Source organism: Capsicum annuum, chromosome 3 (assembly GCF_002878395.1).
Source record: "Capsicum annuum cultivar UCD-10X-F1 chromosome 3, UCD10Xv1.1, whole genome shotgun sequence".
In the NCBI taxonomy this organism is placed as follows: Eukaryota; Viridiplantae; Streptophyta; class Magnoliopsida; order Solanales; family Solanaceae; genus Capsicum; species Capsicum annuum.
The window spans coordinates 242,446,450-242,467,207 of NC_061113.1; the positions used below are offsets into that span (position 1 = coordinate 242,446,450).

Below are 20,758 nucleotides of genomic sequence, written 5' to 3' on the forward strand. Positions count from 1 at the left end.
ATGTTTATTTTTCACGTAAATAAATTAATATTTCCAATATCTAGCCTACTTAAATTATATTGTTGAATTGTGGGGCTCGACACGATGCAGGGCCGGCTGGTAGTATATAAATATTAGGCAATTGCCTAAGGCCTCCTATTTTGGGGGGGCCCATTTTTCTGGCACATGTATTGATAATATAAAAAAAATTATAAAATTAATGGAGGGCCTCATTTTTCTGACACATGTATTGATAATATAAAAAAATTATAAAAAAAATAATTAAAAGTTTCTTGTTTTTATAATTGTTAACGGATAGATTTTCTTTTTACTCTTTTAAATAACCTTTTTTACCCTACTTTTTCATTTGCCTCTCACCTACTCTTTGTCTCTTTACAGCTGGTCCCCATGTTTTTTATTGTAAAAGATTAAGTTCAAGTGTTTAACCCATTTTTTCATATTGTGTGATTGTTTCTCTCTCACGTAGGGCTTCTGTCTTTCCATCTTTTCTCCATTTTTTTGTTGTCATTTTCAAGTTCAAATATAGAATTGAAAAGAGCTCATATCAAAATTTAAAAACTATTGATAATACTTTGAAAAAGACATTTTCAAGCAGCTAAACGTTAGCACTTAGTTGGAAATTGGGATCATCGATCAAGTCTTCAAATTTCTTGAATCGGGTAATATCATTCTAACTTTTTATATTATTGTTGTATTTTATATTTGACTTTTTTTTAATTTAATAGTACGGATTGTTTTTACACTACTAGTTACTAGTTAGAATTTAATATGTCAACTAGAAAATATGATTCCGGTTATTCAAAACTTGTAAAAAAAAAAAAAAAGAAGAGTTGATAATTTGATAAAATCTCAAAAAGGAGCTCTTGATAAATTTTTGACAGATAATACCAATATTAAATCAAAAAATTTAGAAAAAAGTTCTTTAGATGAACAAGTCACTGATTTAGTTGAGTTAGATGATGGTATAATTGAAAAAGAAGGGGAGGAAATTAATGAAATGTAGGATACAGATTCTCAAAATAATCAAGATCTTAAAAATGAATCAAATAATTGTACTCCTAAAAATATATATGATCCTAGTCAATGGAATAATATTGATACAAAGTTAAGAGATTTATTAGTAGAAAATGGACCAATTAGAATTACTGACATGATTTTTCGAAGGATGAATTTTCAAGACATTTTTCTACTACACATTATTTTCAAAAATTAGCAAATGGAGAAAGACATGACAGAAAATGGTTAGTTTATTCTAAAGATTTAAATAAAGTATTTTGTTTTTGTTGCAAGTTGTTTAATACTACTTCTAATGGCTAAGAACAATAAATTTGCTAGTGAAGGTAGTAGAGATTGGAAAAATCTTAATGCTAAATTTAGATCTCACGAAATATCTAACCAACATATTATTAATATGAGTTCGTCGATTGATTTAGAAATTAGATTGCGTAACAATAGAACAATTGATAAAAATGTTCAAGAACAAATTAATAGAGATAAAGAACATTGGAAAAATGTATTGTCAAGAATTATTTCTGTCATAAAAACTCTTGGAAAAAATAATTTGGCATTTAGAGGGAAAAATGAAAAAATATATCAAGAAAATAATGGAAACTTCTTAAGCCTCATTGAAATGATTACGGAATTTGATCCAATCATGCAAGAGCATATTCGAAGAATTAAACATGATGAAATTCATAATCATTATCTTGGACATAATATTCAAAATGAATTGATAAGTTTGTTGGCAAGTGAAATTAAGAATAAAATTATTGAAAAAATTATAGAAACAAAGTATTTCTCTATAATACTTGATTGTACGCCGGATATAAGTCATCAAGATCAAATGTCTTTTGTATTACGGAGCGTAGATATTTCTACAACTCCAATAAAAATTATCGAATATTTTTTAGAGTTCTTAAAAGTGGATGATACAAGTGGAAAAGGTCTCTTTGAAGTTATTTTAGATGAAATAAAATATATTGGACTTGACATTGATAATTTGAGAGGACAAGGATATGATAATGGATCTAATATGAAGGGAAAACATCAAGGATTGCAAAAAAGACTACTCGATATAAATCCTAGATCATTTTACACACCATGTGGTTGGCATAATCTAAATTTGGTACTTTGCGATATGGCTAATTCTTGTACAAAAACTGTATCATTCTTTGGAGTGGTACAACGTATATATTCACTATTTTCTTCTTCCATTAAATGATGAAAAATTTTAAAAGATTATGTATCTAGTTTAACTCTTAAATCATTGTCACAAACCCGTTGGAAAAGTCGTATTGATAGTGTTAAAGCAATAAGATTTCAAACTCCACAAATAAGGGATGCTTTATTGAAATTATTAGAAGTTAGTGATGATCCATAGACTAAAAGTGAAGCCAACTGTTTAGCAATTTATGAGCTTGAAAACTTTGAATTTTTACTAGGTATAACTATTTGGTATGATGTATTATATTCTGTTAATTCAATTAGCAAAAATTTACAATCAAAAGATATGCATATTGATGTTGCCATAGATCAATTAAGAGGTCTAGTTTCTTTTTTAAAAAAATATAGAGAAGAAAGATTTACATCTGCTATGATTTCGGCCAAGGAAATTGCATTAGAGATGAATATAGAGCCTCAATTTCGTAATAAACGTGTGATTTATAGAAAAAAATAATTTGATGAGAATGTTGATAATGAAATCACAAGATCTCTTGAAGAATCTTTTAGAGTTGATTACTTCTTATACATAGTAGATCAAGACATTTTTTCACTTCAAACTAGATTTGAACAATTTGAAGCTTATGAAAATATTTTTGGTTTTCTATTTAGTGGAAAGAAATTGAGATCTTTAGATGACAAGAATTTAAAGAAATATTATCTCAATCTTGAATGTTCCTTAAAACATAATATCCATTCTGATATTGATGGTTTAGACTTATTTTCTAAATTAAAAATTTTAAGAGAAACAGTACAAGTAGAAGATAATAGTCTAATTGAGATACTTAATCAAATAAAAAGACTTGATTCTTTTCTAAATGCTTATATTGCTTATAGAATAATGTTAACAATTCCGCTAACCTTTGCCTCTGCAGAAAGAAGGTTTTCAAAATTAAAAATGATAAAATCATATTTAAGATCAACAATGTCTCAAGAAAGATTAAGTGGATTGGCTATATTATCAATTAAAAAAAAATTATTAGAAGAAATTGATTATAAAAAAATTATTAACATTTGCATCTCAAAAAGTTAGAAAAATAGATTTTAGATAAAAACGTATATAATTTTTATTGTTGTTGAGTTTAAGGCCTCCCATTTAAGTTTCACCTTAAGCCACCAATGTGGTTGAGCCGCCCCTGACACGATGCAACTCATCTGTAGGCTTTTTTTTCTTTTTTCAAAAAAACAAAACACTAATTTTTAATTGTTTTTTTTTTACAGTTTGGTTTATTTTCTTTTCTTGTGTCTTGTTTTTTTCTACTTCACTGTTGCATGTTCATGTCAATTCTTATGCCAGCATCTAGCTAACTAGTGGATTGCTTTTTAATGTAAAGATTCAAGGAATTTGTTTAAGGAGCATCTGATTCTTCCTTTAGCTGATTCCTTTGTTAAAAAAAAAAGTTTTACCAAAAAAAAAATACTCTAGAGAAAGGAATTAATTAAGGGCCACTTGGTAGATTACACAAGAACAGTACCAAATAAGATATATTAATAAGGTTGAATTTAATTATATTTTTTAGATTAGTAATAGTGAGATTATTTTGATCCACTTGATTTAGTGTATGGAGAGACGGTTTTATTTTTAATCATATTTATTTATGTATTAATAACATTGATATTGCTAGTAATGTCACTGTGAGCTAATACTATGTATTGGTTATATATATCATGTAATAATGAATAGAGTATAAATTTAATACATATAGTAATTAATACTTATATTGAAAATATTTTCAAATAAAATATTAAATAATCCCAGGGCTACTACAAAATTACCTTTATAATTTGAAAATAAAACGAATGTTTAACCACCTTTATATAAAAGTAGACACCATCTATTCCATTAGTATTATTTTTTAAGTCATTTATTGTCTAATATTTAGAAAAGGATTTTAAAAGACAATTTTTTCCCTTTTTTTTGCCTTTTCCTAATTTTTTTTGTTTTTTGCTTCCTTAATGACTACTAACTGATTTCAGATTTAAAATAACATTCAGTAAGAATAAATTTATTTACCATCACTCATTGCTTAATTAACTTCGATGACAAACACATAATTAAGTTAAAAGTTGAAACTGTGACTACATATAAGATATTAAAGATCACATACTAATATTATAATGATTCATCCGAATAATCGTCTTAATATTATTTATAAGAAATTGGACGATGAAGTCTCGATAAAGATGTCACCCAACTCCAACCCCCAAATATTTTAATTACATGTACACCAGTGGCGGAGCCAAAGCTGAGGAAGGGTGGCCAAATAAATACCCTTCGTCGGAAAATTTTTTCGAGTATATAGGTTAAATATAGATATTTATGGTTATATACATGTTGTTGCACACCTTGACAAGCTTGAGAAGCATAGTTCAGTGGTCAAGAGTGTGCATTTCCGCATCAACAACCCGGATTCGAACTTTGGCAGATGGAGCAGTGTTTTTTTTTTTTTTTAAATAGTTCTTTGCAAAAGGAAAAATATGAACACCCTTAACCAAAAGTTTGGTTCCACCATACACTATATATGAACTTTGTTAAAGTAGCCACATGCATCATTAATATAAGTTATTCTTGTAAATAATTTAAGGTGAAATGAGTTTGGCTAACTATCATAGACTTCTTTTAAGGATCCTTATAAGTTACATGATCAACAATAAGGTAAATACTATACTCCTTCTAGCTAGTAGCTAGTCACACGTGTAATTTAACTATATTCACACTTTAGTGGGCATGTCTAGGCGTATATACAAGAGTGTCAATTGTCAAAACTCCACATCAATTGCATATGAACATTTTAATTTTTTATATGATTAATATAGCAAACTTTTCATCTGATGAATTGTTTTTTTTTTAATTTTTTTTTTAGGATTAAATGTAATTATCTACCTATCCGGAGGTAGTGATATGGACTACGTATAATTTACTCTCTCCGGACCTCACTGTATGAGAATGCGCTGGATTTATTATTGTTATTGTTGTAAATATAATTATATACAATATATATTTGTGTATCAAATATCATTTTGATATTATGTCAGACAATTAAATAACGCATGAATAACTTAATATTATTATGAATGCTTATTTTAAAAATAAGAAGCTTGTACAAAATTAGAACACGTATGTTCTTTTATTTAATCGTGAGCTATATTAGTTTAATATATTAATAATTTCTTAAATTTGTTTATAATATTTATTTATAGAGTTGAATTATGATTTGTCCTGATATTAGGAGGCGTGGAAGGAGAATGTGATAAGTAAGGATACAAAATAAGAATGTTAGAAAAATGCCGCCGCCATTTAGTCTTGAGTGGTTTCGTAATGTTCCTCATCAACAATTCAATGTTAAAGCTTGCACAGTTGACATTACATCTAAAAAATTTACTATTGAATAGATACTTTTGCAGTCAGTTTTATTAATAGTATAATAATATCATCTAAATGTACAAATACATTTGTTCATCTGAGTACATAATTACGTATTTTTATGAAGGAATTTTCTATTTAAATTTGGATCATTTTATTGCATGTGTTCTCAAGTGCCTGCTATATAAATAAATTACTCACCTATTATATGTTATCTTTTTTAACTGTACATGTCATTCTGAATTGAAACAAATCTAAGGTTTTGCCAATACTGGGGTAATTCATATAATTTAACAAGATGACAGTTTAAATAATTAGTTTATTTGCATAGTGAATATTTTAGAATACATGCAGAAAAAAGTATTATATTTTATTTTAATCTAAATTAAAATTATCTAATAACATCTTATTAAGTGTACACATATTCAATTAAAATAACTCATTTGAGTGACAGTAAATTTTATCCAAAAGTTTAGAAGGATTTGAACGTATTTAGATTTTAGTACGAGGGGTGTAATAAACCATAATTATCCATGGGTTGAAATATCTAATAGATTAGTTTCCCCCATATGCAACTTATCTTAAATTAATTAATATTTTTAATCAAATATATAATAAAATAAATTTATAATTTATCTCAAAGTTACTATTCCTTGCCCTTTACCGAACAACACGTAAATATTTAATAAAGCGCTTTATCACACTTCTTCCACTCGCTTGACACTTTTTGATATAACACAGGAGTATTAATTGAGAAAATAATAATTAATATAGTGACTTTATCATATTATTTCTATTAATTGATATTTATTAATAAGTTTTGAAAATAATTTAAAAAATAAGTAATTAACATTAAAAATAAATCATGAAAAAAATTATCTTTTTAATTCATCAAAATAACAAATAAAACTAAAAATCAAATTAAAAAAATACTAGTACGTAACAAATAAATGCAAAGTGAAGGAGTATTTCTACGCTTACCATAGATGTGTCAACCTCGTCACAATTTATTTTTCTTTTTTGAGTATTTGAAATTAAGGTGGGCCCCTCTATTAGCTTAAATGAATCCATATGTCACAGATGAGACTCTCCATGTGCCATTGCTTAAAGGCCCTCTTTTGTTCAACAACATTGAAGTTTGAAGCCGAAGAGTACTACTAAGGATAAGCCAATGGAATTGAGTTCCCTTCTAATGTGGACCCCACTCATCTCTTCCTCCAATTATAATAAATATAAAATAAAACAAAGTTGATACAAATAGTGACTGTATACATTTATTATCCATAGCCACTCTCCATTATTAGAAAGATTTTCATTTTATTAGAAATAAGTCTTTGGTCCTCCATTCCTCTTTTTCTCTCATTTCCTTGCCCTCCTACCATTGTGGCGCCACAAGCATCAACAATTACTCCTTCAATAAAATATCCCAAATTAGATTGAAAAACTATGTGCTCACTCTCTCCATTTTATATTATTTCGTTTACAAAATCAATACATAATATATTATTTTATATTTATTAATTTGAAATATTAATAAACATAATATATAATTTTATGTCTATTTTATCCGTATTAATATGCCTTTTTATTTATTAAATTAAGGGATTGTTTGATTGAAAATAAATTATTCCAAAACTAATGCTATTCCACTATTGGTTATCTACTCATAAAATAAGATAAAGATAATACTATATTTTTAAAATAATTAATTATAAAAAAATTATTTTATATCTCAATTAAATTTTAAATAAATTTATTCTAAAATTAATTTAACTTTAATACTCAATGGATAAGGAAAGATAACACGGATGTAATAATTTATTTATTTTTATTTTTCAGTATTTATAGAGACAACAGTTACATTAGTTTTCTTACATTTCCCTGTCTGTGTGTTAATATAGAAAAAATCGCCCTTCGTCCACAACGCCATGGAAAACAGCCCACAGCAATCGGCGGCGAATGCAGCGGCGGCGGCCGCGGCTGCAGCGGCTCAGTCCGGTGGGTACCCGACACAGCCACCGTACCACCACCTCCTTCAGCAACAGCAGCAGCAATTGCAGATGTTTTGGAACTACCAGCGCCAAGAAATCGAACAGGTTAACGATTTCAAGAACCACCAATTGCCTCTCGCACGAATCAAAAAGATCATGAAAGCTGATGAGGATGTGCGTATGATCTCCGCTGAAGCCCCCATTTTGTTTGCGAAGGCATGTGAGCTTTTCATTCTGGAACTCACTATTCGTTCGTGGCTTCATGCTGAGGAGAACAAGAGGCGGACACTGCAGAAGAACGACATCGCTGCCGCGATTACGAGGACGGACATTTTCGATTTCCTTGTTGATATTGTTCCTAGGGATGAGATCAAGGAAGAATGTGCGGGTCTTGGTCCTCCTGGTATGGTGGGGTCCACAGCAAGTGGTGTTCCGTACTATTATCCACCAATGGGACAGCCTGCTCCACCTGGGGTGATGATGGGAAGGCCAGCTATGCCCGGGGTTGATCCGTCAATGTACGTTCAGCCTCCGCCACCGCCGTCGCAGGCGTGGCAGTCCGTTTGGCAGACTACTGAGGATAATTCTTATGCTGGTGGAGGTAGCAATGGACAGGGTAGCCTTGATGGTCAAAGGTAAATTTGTCTTTTGCTTCAGATCTGCGTAAGTTAGGGTTAGGAAAAAATAACTTTGTCAAGTGGAATTGCTTTCTTCCATTTTTGAGGCTGGGGGTGTTAGTATATCCTGTTAATTAAAGTGGCAATCTTTTTTAATTTTGTTTGAATTGTACTCTTAGCTACATACATTTTTGGTTTTTATGTGTTTTCCTTCTTGCATGTTGAGCACATCTAGGGCAATCTTTACCGAATTCGAGTAAAGTACTCGAATGATTTCGTGCATTCTCGGATTACTTAGTAAAGAACAAATCTTTTTTGCAATCTCAGTGATGTTGGAACATGGAGATAGAAGTTACGTCTCCTTGGAGAAAATGGTTGGGGGAATCTGGACTTTGTGGGTATCCAAATTTAACGAGACAACCTGCTATGCTTCACGCGTTTGTTTGGCAGTCTTTACTTTACAAGAGTTCATGATTGAATCTCTTAATCGGAATGTACCAGACTTTTTGCAGTGGTAGTTGTCATAGGTGTTGATGCTAAGATGGAGCCAAATAATATTTTTCAGTTTTACCAATGTAATGATTATATATGCATGCTTGGGATGTGCCCGTTACCAATTATCCTGAGAAACAACTGATACCCCAAGTACCATCCATTACCGTCACCAATTATTCTGAGAAACAACTGATATCTGATGTATTGATCAGTTTTGCAAAGTACCAAAAGTGTTTTCCCTTTCCCACAGCCGTTTATGTAGTTTACATGCATGTCAAAGTATAGTTATTGCTTTTTCCTTACCAAGTAATTATTAGTTATGCAAATGCATATTGAGCACGTGGACAGTAGATAAATTGGGATTAAATTCGTTACTAGCCCCATTGGCTTAGAGTATGTCTTTTTTTTTTTTGAAACTGATAAGTCATAACTTATATGTATTAGTATATGAAACAGTACATGGGTTGTAGTGAAACCATATTTACAACTGGGATTCTCAGGAAATAGATTCCTGTCATCCTAGATGGTACCTAGAACATCAACTATATCAACAGAATCCTCTGAATAAATTTTTTTTCCTCCAAAAACAAGAAGGCATAAGTCAATTCCATATGATCTTGTGCATTGAGTTACTCAAATCCTCAAAACACCTGGAATTTCTTGCTTTCCAGATTTTCCACCAAATGCTTGCAAGGACAATTCTCCATCTACTCTTGTCTTCTGTCTGGATTCCCGCTTCCTCCCAACTATGTAAAACTTCACTTATCTTTTCAGACATTAGTCAGGAAATGCCTCTAAGACTAATGAAAGTTTCCAAAGCGGAACTGTAATTTTGCAGTGTAGAAATAGATGATTAACTGTGTCTGCTTTCTCTCCACAAAGAAAACATCTTGGGCATAGAGTTATATTTCTTCTTACTAGATTATCCGTAGTAAAGACAACCTCTTTTGCAAATAACCAAACAAAACAGGCTACCTTGTGTGGGGTCTTCCGGATGTGTTTCCAAGGTTATTCTACAATCTGATAGTTTGCTGACTCATCATTTTATAAGCATACTCACCTTAAATAAACCAGAGTTGTTAGTTGTGTCCCTTCCGTCTAAGCAAATCAGTCCCATCTTGAAGACCACTGAAGGATTCCAATGTGTTTTAAAATTCTGCCACTCCCTTACAATCATTTAGCATTCTTCTGAAGGTGATATCCTATCCCTGATCTGTCCTTGTTTCTGTCATGTCTTATATTGATGCCTACTAAGTTGAATATGTCTAGGTCTTCTGAAGATTACCATTCCCTAGCCAGTTGTCTTTCCAAAAGAGTTTTATTTCCCTCATTCACATTGATGAGTGAGTTATCCTTAAAAGATGGCCAGTGAGCCCCTATAGCTCTCCATAGACTTGACCTCATATGGAGTGTTAACCACCTTAGTCATCCACTCTGCCCCAAAAAGGCTTTCTTGGGTGAGCTTCCACAACCATTTCATCTTTAGAGTCCTTTTTTGCCCAAGTTTTTGATACCTAGGCCACCTTGCTTTTTATCTATAATTACTTCTTTCCACTTTACCAAATGAGAACTTCTTTTTTCCTTGTTCCCTTGCCATAAAAAGGACCTTCTGATATCTAATATTGAGTTGATTAGGGTGAGCCTCCACCAAGGGCAAATATTGTGACTCCTGTCTCTGGCTAATTTCTTTTCACATTTTTCTATGACTCTATTCTAGATCTCCTTGCCTTTAGACTTAGCTACTAACTCTCTCTCCTAATCCTCGACCACCCTGCTTTCCTAGCAAGGGTCATGTCCTTGGTGAGCTGAATATGTGTCCTATCATGTCTTATCTCCCCAAGTTTGCTGGTCTATCTCTACCTCTCTGTAGACCTATCACATCCAAACTTTTTTTTTCTTTGTGTTAATTGAGAACTTAACAAGAGTTACTTTAACACTTGCTCAACTGAATTATGTATGGTTAATGGATGATCCTAGTTTATATTTATCTTGTTTTCATTTGGAAAATGAATTAGGGTTACTTCTGTGTCTTCTGGAAGATAGTTAAATATTAGTCAGTTAGATTAATTTCCTGAAATCCTCCTTTATTTTTCTCCTGTCTGATCCCTCTTTTTTAAGGGTTAATCTATTTAAATGAAGAGGAAAGAGAAGAAAATTAGAAGGGGATGGAAAATCTTAGTGAGTCTTATTTCTAGAATATCCTCGAACTCATGAGGGTGAGCCATTAAAAAATGTACTAGTAATTAATGGTCTCCTTAAAATGTGAAGATGGTAAAATTTTGTTCCTAAAAATTGAGCAATTTTATATTTTGTTACATATTAGGTCCAATCTTAATTTGCCATTAGAAAAAAGTTCCATTTTTGTTTTTAAACCTAATGAAGCTGCAATCTAAAGTATAATGAAAAGTAATGTTTGACCACAGTTAAAGACAAAATGATATATTTAGATCAACATATTTTGACACGTGGAACTTAATTTTACATGGGAACTCAGTTAATGAAAAAGGCAAATAAAATTTTGCTAACCAAAAAGGGCAGAAGTGAACCCAAACTGAAAAGTTTAGAGTTTGAAACGATAACTGCAAAGTTCACTTCTAAATCAAGGGAAATTGCAATATCCAAAATTCATGTATCATTAGCAAACTGAAATCAGAATTAGAAAATGATTAGCAAAGGTGTTATCTTACCAATAAAATTACATAATCAAAACATTAAATTTCTTCTCTATTTCTTTGCTTGGAAATTCTTTTCTAACAAAGGTCAAGGAAAGGACTTTTGGAGCACCAGAGGTCTGTTGATAGAGTAAAACTGTGGGAAGTAGTTTCTCATATTTGGATCAACAATGTCTCTCCAAATCCAGCTAGTCGTCCTTGTGTGACTTACGCCTGAAAAGCATATGAAAGAGTGACAGTAACCATATGACAATCACCCAGTTTCACCCTCAACATAAATTATTCATTCCCCAAATCGTTTTCCAAGATCTAAACTAAATGTCAATTAATACGGGTTTTATGGTACTCATATTTATCATTATTTCTTAAGGGGCATACAAAGTCCAAGGTGGACAAGTAAAAGTAAACGAAGGGAATATTAATTTACTATTTGAAATTGCTCAATTTTATTTTAATTTTTTTGTTTGGGTTGACTTTCTACCTTTGTCAATTAGCAAGTTCGTTTGCCATTTCCATTAACTGAGTTCCCGCATAATATGAATAAGTTCCACGTGTCAAAATCTGTCGATCTAATATAATCTTTAAGGGGTCGCTTAGTAGAGTGTATAAGAATAGTACTGAATATGGTGAAATAGTAATGTTGGGACTATTTCCTATCCACTGGTTAGTTTTGGTGTATTAAGGGCAGTTTTGTCTTTACCCATCTTTTTCCATGTGTTAATAGGCAATGTATTGCTGATACCATCATTTGCTACATATTAATTATATACTCTATAATACTGAATAGAGTGTATAACTAATACATGCATAGGTTAAAAATACTACCAAAGAAAGTGTTAAATAGTACCATGACTAATACATGGATTAGATTCTCTAATACATCTTACCAACAAATCCCTAAGTGTTTGGACTGGAAAAGGAGGGATTATGTCCTGTACTTATCATGGTTGTAAACTATGTTGCTTGAACTCTTCAAGAATGTCAGTAGTGCTCTATTTCAGAAAAAAAAAAGTCAGCGGTGCATACTGGATCCTCCAAAAGTTGTGTATTTCGGAGAATCCGACACGGGCGCAGCATTGGAAGTGAAGAGTCCATGATTCCATGCAACTTAGGTTGTAAAGGATGAAGAACAGTGCACAGTATGAAACTTAACTTAGCAAAGTAAAAAGAAAGACTTAATATGTGTTATGTTTAAAGTAAGTTCAATTCAACAGCTAAATAATCCCAACGTGTTACATAAGGTAAATATTGTATAATTGTTCGGTTTTCTGCAATTTTCTCCATCCCTCTATGTAAATAACGCAATATTGGTTCGCAGTCGACAATATCTTCACTATCTAGAGTAACGATGAGTCGAAGAACACCGTGCATTGATGGGTGCTGAGGCCCCATATTGACTATCATGAGGTCTTTTCTTGTAGTTGTTACAGTCATGAGTTTTTTAACGATTCATTCCTATGACCTGTGGACCTAAAACCAGTATAGTATTCCTTCTTAATTAACAGTATGGAACTAAATTTAGGATATTACCACTTACCAGTAAGTGAGTTGTGTCGGCTAGATGGGAAGTAGACATCTCATTGCATGTTAATCACTGAATGTTTACTTTTTGCATTACATTGGTTTAGCAACTAGCGGATCATCCAGTGAAAACTGTGGCAAGGTTGGATGTGTCTAGAACATAGTTTTCTGATAAGTGTTCTTCAAAGAGAACAACACCCCCTGGTGCATGCAGTTTGGGACTAAATTTAAGATATTACCAGTAAGTGAGTTGTGTCGGCTAGATGGAAATTAGACATCTCTTCTTAAGGTGTAAAACTGTAAATTCAGATTTAAAGGTATGTGCTAAAATATCTTAAAGAATTATGGTAGGAACTCTCTGTTGTGTTTACCACGAACCATCCTTCGACAGAGATGTCTTTATCTCGCTTGCAATGTAGTACTTCTTAGAGATAGATAGGAATGTAGGAAGTATTCAGAAGCTGATACAGTTCTATTTTTATGCTTTCCAACTCAACTTTGGTTGTTTACAATGTAATTCTGCTGGCTTTATCCTCAAAAGAAGTCTACATGATATGGACTACAAAATTTTGAAATGGTGCCGAAGGCATAGGTTCATGCATGAATCTGTTGATTTTCTTTGTTCGGTAATTTAGGGAGGATCAGTACTTGTTTCCATATGCTATAGCAAATTTTCTTATTCAGAAATGTTATTATAACTACTATGTTTTTGGTCTTATGAGCATGTTTTATGTTTTCTTGTGTAATTGTTATTATTATTACTTTTTGGTCCAGGGTTGAGAAACCTGTTCTGAAGAGATTTAGGGTTCCTTGTTTTTTTCTTTTCTTCTACATTGATGAGTGTGTGATTTATAATGCTGGTAACATGTTTTCACTTGTTTTTCCATGTTTTCCCAATCTTTCACTTTTTCGTAATTATATGATCAAAGAAATAGCATTTACTTGGGATTGGATTGCAAGAACTAACATGCAGGAGGCTTTTGTGATGTTGACCTGAAAGATGTTTTCCCTGGACAGTTGAAGGGGAGCCTTGGAGTAACTGATAAAGTTGCTGCCATGTGACCAGGAGGTCATAGGTTCAAGCCTTGGAAACAGCCTCTGGTAGAAATGTAAGGTAAGGCTGCGTACGATACACCCTTGTGGTGGGGCCCTTCCCGGACACTGCGCATAGCGGTAGCTTTAGTGCACCGGGCTGCCCTTTTAGTTCGATAAATTTGTCTCCTTTTTTTAATAGATTTTGGTAAATGAGATCCCAATAAACACAATTAGTTAGTTTGTTTGTCAGCTAAACTACTTGCAAAACTTATTATGTTCTAATATATCCCTGTAGATAACTAAATTGTAGATTAAATATGTTAATTTAGTAGGTACCTGGTCAATGTTGGCTCTGACATCATGCTTAGAAGTTTTAATTTAGGAAAAGTATGTTGAGTTCCACATGCCAAATATCATATGGGAGGATCATAAACGTGAATGCAGTTTTGGTTGCCAAATATCTCAGCATACATCACATTTGGAACTGGAATGTGATTCTAAGATTTGCATACTTGGCTGGTTGGTGTTAATTTTCTGATTAGTATCATGTGCCATGCTTGCTCTCATTGCTCTGTAAATTCATGTACGGCATCTTATTATTTGATCAAGAAAATGCATGCGACTGAAAATCTAATATTTCCTGTTTATAGGTGGAGTCATGGTGACTTTGCCACCATCCTTATGCTTTCTTTCTTTTATGCTGAACTTATCATTGTAACAACCTCTATCCGTGACCTATTTATTCCATCACTCTCTCTTTTTGGTTTAAGATGGTCTCATAATCAATGAGCTATCTCTATTCACTAGTCTGCTTGTGTTCATGTCATTTCACTCATTTTTGGCATGCCTTGATTTGTTTGGTATGATTCCTAAGGTTAAATATGTAGTCTCTAAATTGTTTTTCTTACTCTACAGTTATTAGTTCATGGGCTGTAGTTATTTATTAGTATTTGTTAGTTGTAGTTTCTTAATGTGGTTCTGTTTGAGGATACAAGACATCGATTTCTCGTTCATATGGTTCAACTATTAATTGTTTGTAATGATTTTTCTGTTTGATCTTGCTACAGCTAAAGACCATGTTTGCTGCCGATCCGGATGCTGAGTGGCACAGCGGAAGCTTTTAGTTAATAATGCTACAGCTCCTCTCAAATGTGAATGCACCTTATTGCTACTGTGCACGGATACTGGCTTAACTGTAATGACTTAAAACCTTTAGTCGTCTTGTCTGTATAAAACTGTGTAGTTTATCAGAATGCTTATGGAGTTCTGGTTTTCAGTATTATGATATAAACTTGACCATGCTTCTCGCATAGCAATTGTGTCATGTTACTTCAATCAGTTCTTTTCTGCCCTTTAGGGGTGGTTTGGTATGATGTATAAGAATAGTGCAAAATGTGGTGTATTAGTTATGTTTTCATTAGTAATCTTGCCTTAGTTATGCTGATAATTTTCTTATGCAGTGTTTGGTTTGGTATAACAAGTAATTGTTTGCAAATATATCCTTCATAAATATGGTGGAAGATGTCGGAAGTTTTGAGGGAGCTTCAACCATGCTAATGCATGAGTAATACCATGAGGGGTCTTTTGGTAGAGTATTAAAAGAGCTATTGCATGCACTAGTCTTGTGTACTACTGGTACATTGTTTGGTGCAGTTTTCTTATCGTGAATTTTCATATATTACGCACAGTAATACCAAATAGAGTGTATATTTAATGCAAGCATTAGTTATATATAGGATGAAGAAATGTACTCCCTTCCTTCAAAAATAAATAAATTGTTGAGCTATTTTTCAATGTTCAAAATAAATGAATTATTCATTCTTCAAGAGACATTGAAAATTTCTTTCAAAACACAACTCGTTCTTCAAAAGGTATGTGTGCATATATGTATTTAAAAACAACCAAAATAGGAATTCTTAAACCTCGACTTGAGATGTTGATCAACCACAATTCATTTGAATTCATAAAACAATTTCAAACGAGTCCTAACAGATATCTTAGTCGGAAAGGATCCAATATCATCCATGATTGTGGTGAGGTCATATCTCTCGACCGAAATAAACCTTGCGCAAATAAACCTTGCGCAGTGGTGCATGACCAATGCTTCCTCATCTATCCTAAACTCAATTTTCATTTCCTCCTGCTCATCTCCACCCGAAGCTTGAACAACCTCATCATCACTACAATTTCTATTCTTCGAGTCATCGACTATCCATTTTTTCCTTTTCTCAGACCTTTTAACTTCTACAACTTTGCACTTATTACCTTAGCCATTTTTTATGATCTACATATAAAAACATAATTTCTCAACTATCATGCAAAAATAATACATAATCGACCTAACAGTCTATTAACAGGACAACAACACAAACAAATGAATGTGGAATTAGAAAAGAAGAAAATCCAACCTTAAATAGGATTACTGTCAAGCACAATTGAAGATAAAATCCAGAAATCAAGCAACTACTTAACCAATCGAATGGTCTATTAACAGAACAACAACAATGTATGATCGAACCATCTCCCACAAGAACAAGTATCTAAAACACCATTACATTGAAGAAAAATTTGAACTAACTAATGAAATTCAGGAAAAAATTTACCATGCAATCGGCAAAGACAATCATAATCCATCAAATATCCATCAACAATTAAATAAATATCAACTTAGAAACACAGATTTTTAGTAAAATCAAACCCCATTTAAAAAAAAAATCAAATTTCTTCATCCAAATCAAATAAATACCTAATCAACCGAACGGTCTATTAACAGAACAACAATAATATATGATCAAATCATCCCTATAAGAACATGCCCTATAAGAACATGCATCTAAAATACCATTATATTGAATAAAAATTTGAAGAAAACTCAGATTTCTAGGCACACTCGCCTAATGAAATTCACAAAAAAAAATCACCATGCAATCAACAAGGACAATCATAATTCATCAACTATCCATCAACAATCAAACAAATATCAACTTAAAAGTATAGATTTTTAGTAAAATCAAGCCTCGTTTTTTGAAAAAAAAATCAATTTTTTTCATCCAAAATCAACAACACAAATCGAAACTGAAAAAATACAAAAAAAAATCTATCAACATGACGCATAAATTTAGCGAGAAATGGAGAGAACTTACCTGAATTGGAAGAGGAAAGATTTATAGCTTTAAAGAAGATATAAATAAAAACTGAAGGTTGGGGAAGCAGGAAAGCCGAAGAGTTTTGTCAGTGAGAGTGAGGAGAGAGGAAATAAATATAGGTATTTTAAAGAAAAGTAGGGGTAAAAAGTATTTAGAAAAGACTTAAAAGGGGTGACAACAACTTTCGAGACTTTACAAATTGGCTCATACTAGACACCTTTTCTATTTTATCTCCCTAAATCCTAAAAAAGAAAAAAATCCAAAAAGAAAATAATGTTTGTTATAAATGTATTTACATTATAGTGAATGTCTATCAAGATCTATTTTGAGACCTATTAGGATTTGAAACATCTGTCTTTTACTCAGACTAGGAGTAAATTTTCCCTATAAACAGAGGGGTTCTGTTCATTGTATTTACAATCTTATGATCCCTCATCCCTCGAGAGAAGAAATAAGAATCACTCTCTCTACTTTTCTTCTTTATTCTTTCTTATTTCATAATAGGTTATCAGCATGAGACTCTGCCAAACAAGTAATTCTTTATGTTATCTTTCTTTTGTTACTACTAATATAATTATTATTGGATTTGAGAAAAAATAATTGGTTTGGAACCATTTATATTTTAAATTTATTCCTTGAGAACAATATTATCAAAAAGGATGATAATATGTTAGGTTCAAGTCCCATCGATTCATGCCTAAGACGCATTTATATGGATTAAATATTGAGTTTGAATCTCAATACACCATATTGATGATATTGTGATGGCTACGGCAAAATAATGGGTGTTTGATGAAAAGTCATGAAATTTGACCCATTGAATATGTTCCATTCCATGAAGTGAATGTGGTAGCAATATATGATAAGTCTTAAATATGACAACTTACTTCATTCTTGAGGTGCATGTGGTAGCAGTGCATAATATGTCTGAAAGAAGACAAGTGATTGAATGCACGAATATACCCGTGGAGGGACAGTATGATAATGATCATCAAAAGTGATGATATTTTCACACGCTTATATGATTATAATATATGCTAGAGAAAAATTCTCTACATCATATGTATGCCTCGATTTGCTTCTGAAGTAACAAAATCTTGAAAGAGGTTATAAGCTATCATAATTTAATAGGCTTAAGGCATGATTATATTCCATTCCTGGGGAATGAGAAACTAATTAATGCAAACGTGCACTTGATTGTGATTGTATCACAACTCACCTCCGAAAGAGGTTGAATAATTTTGAAATCTACTTCTAAAATAGTAAATCTGAAATTTATTCATGTAATAGTAAATCTGAAATTTACTAAAGAAAAAGTACATGTCATGGTAAACTTTGAGTTTACTAGAATAAAAGTTCATAAATTGATATGAACGATTGTGACATCTCAAAGATGTGCATATTGAATATTAGACATGTATTGAAGAAGTAGAAGATTCTTCGAGAATTGTTTATGTCATTTATTCTCATAATAAGTTGGTTGGACCAACTAATGTTGGGATTGAATTCCTTAAATCTGAAAAATATAAAAGGTGAATATGGGCTCGTTCACCTATTATGTGACATGTTGAAAAGATGCATCAATAAGATGATCACATGTACATTCATTGTCAACCTGTAGTTTGACATTCATAAAGTTGTTTGCTCAGTAAAATTGAGTTAAGAACATAATTTTCAGATTGTTCAATCAAGAAAGTTATCTTGATGATGATGGTTTGATATTGAATGCCTTCGATAAATAGCTAAACCATCGCTAATAAGAACAAAGCTTCATGTGTTGGTCTGAAATATGATATGTTGCATACAATAACACTTGTATGCATTAGACCAATAAATTATGATTATTTCTTCCCCCTCAATTGGTTCAAGGTCATGAACCAACTATTCCATCTAATAGTTTTGATGTGCGGTATACGATTAATGAATATACCATGATGCACAAAGATGGATTCCTCAAAGAAGATAGAGGATGTATGTTAGTTTTTCTAACATAAATGGGAGATTATAAGCAGCTATGAAATATGTTAGAATTATCACCAGATATTTATTCAAAAGATAATTCAAGTCAATTGCCGAAAGCATTTCATATTTAAGCTACAAGTGCTCCTATTTTGTGTCCATGAAGGACAAAGTCTATGCATGTGTGAAGCGTGGTAGACCAATCGGTTCCAAATGAAATAATCCTTGAAAAGGATAAAGAGCAAATAATCATAATAGGAAGGCAATGTCTACGATATAACACTTCATGAAACCTTATGAGAGGTTCAGGTACCTGAAAATAATGAAGTGATGAGATCTCAAAATGTTATGTCACATTGTGAACCGATACAAAATGATATATCATCAATATCTTTGATACAATATTGGCACAATATGGTGAAAGATTATGAGGATCTGAATTCTACGTTAATTTAAGCATGCTGACGTAGAAACATTTATCAAGTGACATGAAATGATGCATCTTGGTAAGCGTAAAACTTATTTGATTTGCAGTCCAGACACTTGAAGCTAAGATGTCACACATGAAATGTTGAATATTGTCACTTGACAAAATTTATATGAAAACTTCTTTAAGGATTCAAAATATAAAAGCTTCTGGGAAACTTATTGATAATCCTTACATTGTATAAGCTTATAGCTTGAAAATTATTGAAACTCTTGGAGAGTTTTCAAAAGCAATAAGATTACTTGCTGAAATGAGAAATATATCAATTTGGATTGGTTATAAAGTACCATATCTTAGTACAATTGGTGCATTCATGTATTTTGTAAAATACTACAAGACTCAATATAGCCTTTCGCTCAATTTGTTAGCAAGGTATATTTCTACTCCTACTACGAGACATCGAAATGGGATAAGATACATGAGTTTTAATGATTTTCTAAAGATTGCAGTCCCGATATTACTGGTCATGCTGATGTTGGGTACTCATCTAACCCGCATAAATCTCGTTCTCAAATATATAATGTGTTCACATATGGGGATTCTGTCATATCTTGGAGATATACAAAACAGTCTATCTAGCCACTTTATCGAACTATGATGAGATAATAGCTATTCATGAAGCAAGTCAAGAATGAATATGGTTGAGATCCATGATACATCTCATTCGAGAAAAATGTGGCCTGAAATGTGATAATGTACCCATAATTTTATACGAAAATAATGCAACATGCATAACACATCTTGATGGATTCACTTGAACGAATCTTAACGTGCAACGGATTCGTTCAAGTGACAATGTGGCTGTTTTATTCACCAAGTCTCCTTCAATTGCAACTTTTAAGAAGATGGTGTACAAGATCGGGATGCAAAGGTTCAAGGATGTTCTCATTAGGGGGAGTTAATACGCGTTGTACTCTTTTTTCCTTACGAGATTTTGTCCCACTAGGTTTTCTTGTAAGGTTTTTAATGAGGCAGCCGATATGCGTATTGTTAGAAATATGTACTCTTTTTCCTTCACTAGATTTTTTATCCCACTGGTTTTTTCTAGTAAGGTTTTAACGAGGCACATTATCTATCTAGATATTCAAGATGAAGTGTTATAAATGTATTTACATTATAGTGAATGTCTATCAAGATCTATTTTGATATCTATTGGGATTTGAAACATCTGTCTTTTTCTCTGACTAGGAGTAAATTTTCCCTATAAACAGAGGAGTTTTGTTCATTGTATTTACAGTCTTATGATCTCTC

The 20,758-nt window shown here is 32.0% G+C and overlaps 1 protein-coding gene across 2 annotated transcripts; it reads left to right on the plus strand.

Moving 5' to 3' along the window:
• Positions 1-7,296: 7,296 nt before the first annotated feature.
• Positions 7,297-15,362, plus strand: LOC107862721 (nuclear transcription factor Y subunit C-1). 2 transcript variants are annotated; one of them, XM_016708360.2, is made up of 2 exons: positions 7,297-8,210; positions 14,983-15,362. In XM_016708360.2, exons 1-2 carry the CDS (start codon positions 7,513-7,515, stop codon positions 14,984-14,986), a joined length of 702 nt encoding a protein of 233 aa, XP_016563846.1. In that variant the 5' UTR covers positions 7,297-7,512; the 3' UTR covers positions 14,987-15,362. The 2 variants fall into 2 exon arrangements, with proteins under 2 accessions (XP_016563846.1, XP_047265592.1); XM_047409636.1 differs by lacking the exon at positions 14,983-15,362 and adding an exon at positions 13,898-13,994 and having other exon boundaries at positions 7,433-8,210.
• The last annotated feature ends 5,396 nt before the right edge of the window (positions 15,363-20,758 follow it).

Coding starts and splice junctions, on each gene's coding strand:
- LOC107862721 (XM_016708360.2), top strand. CDS start 7,513: ATGGAAAACAGCCCACAGCAATCGGCGGCGAATGCAGCGGCGGCGGCC.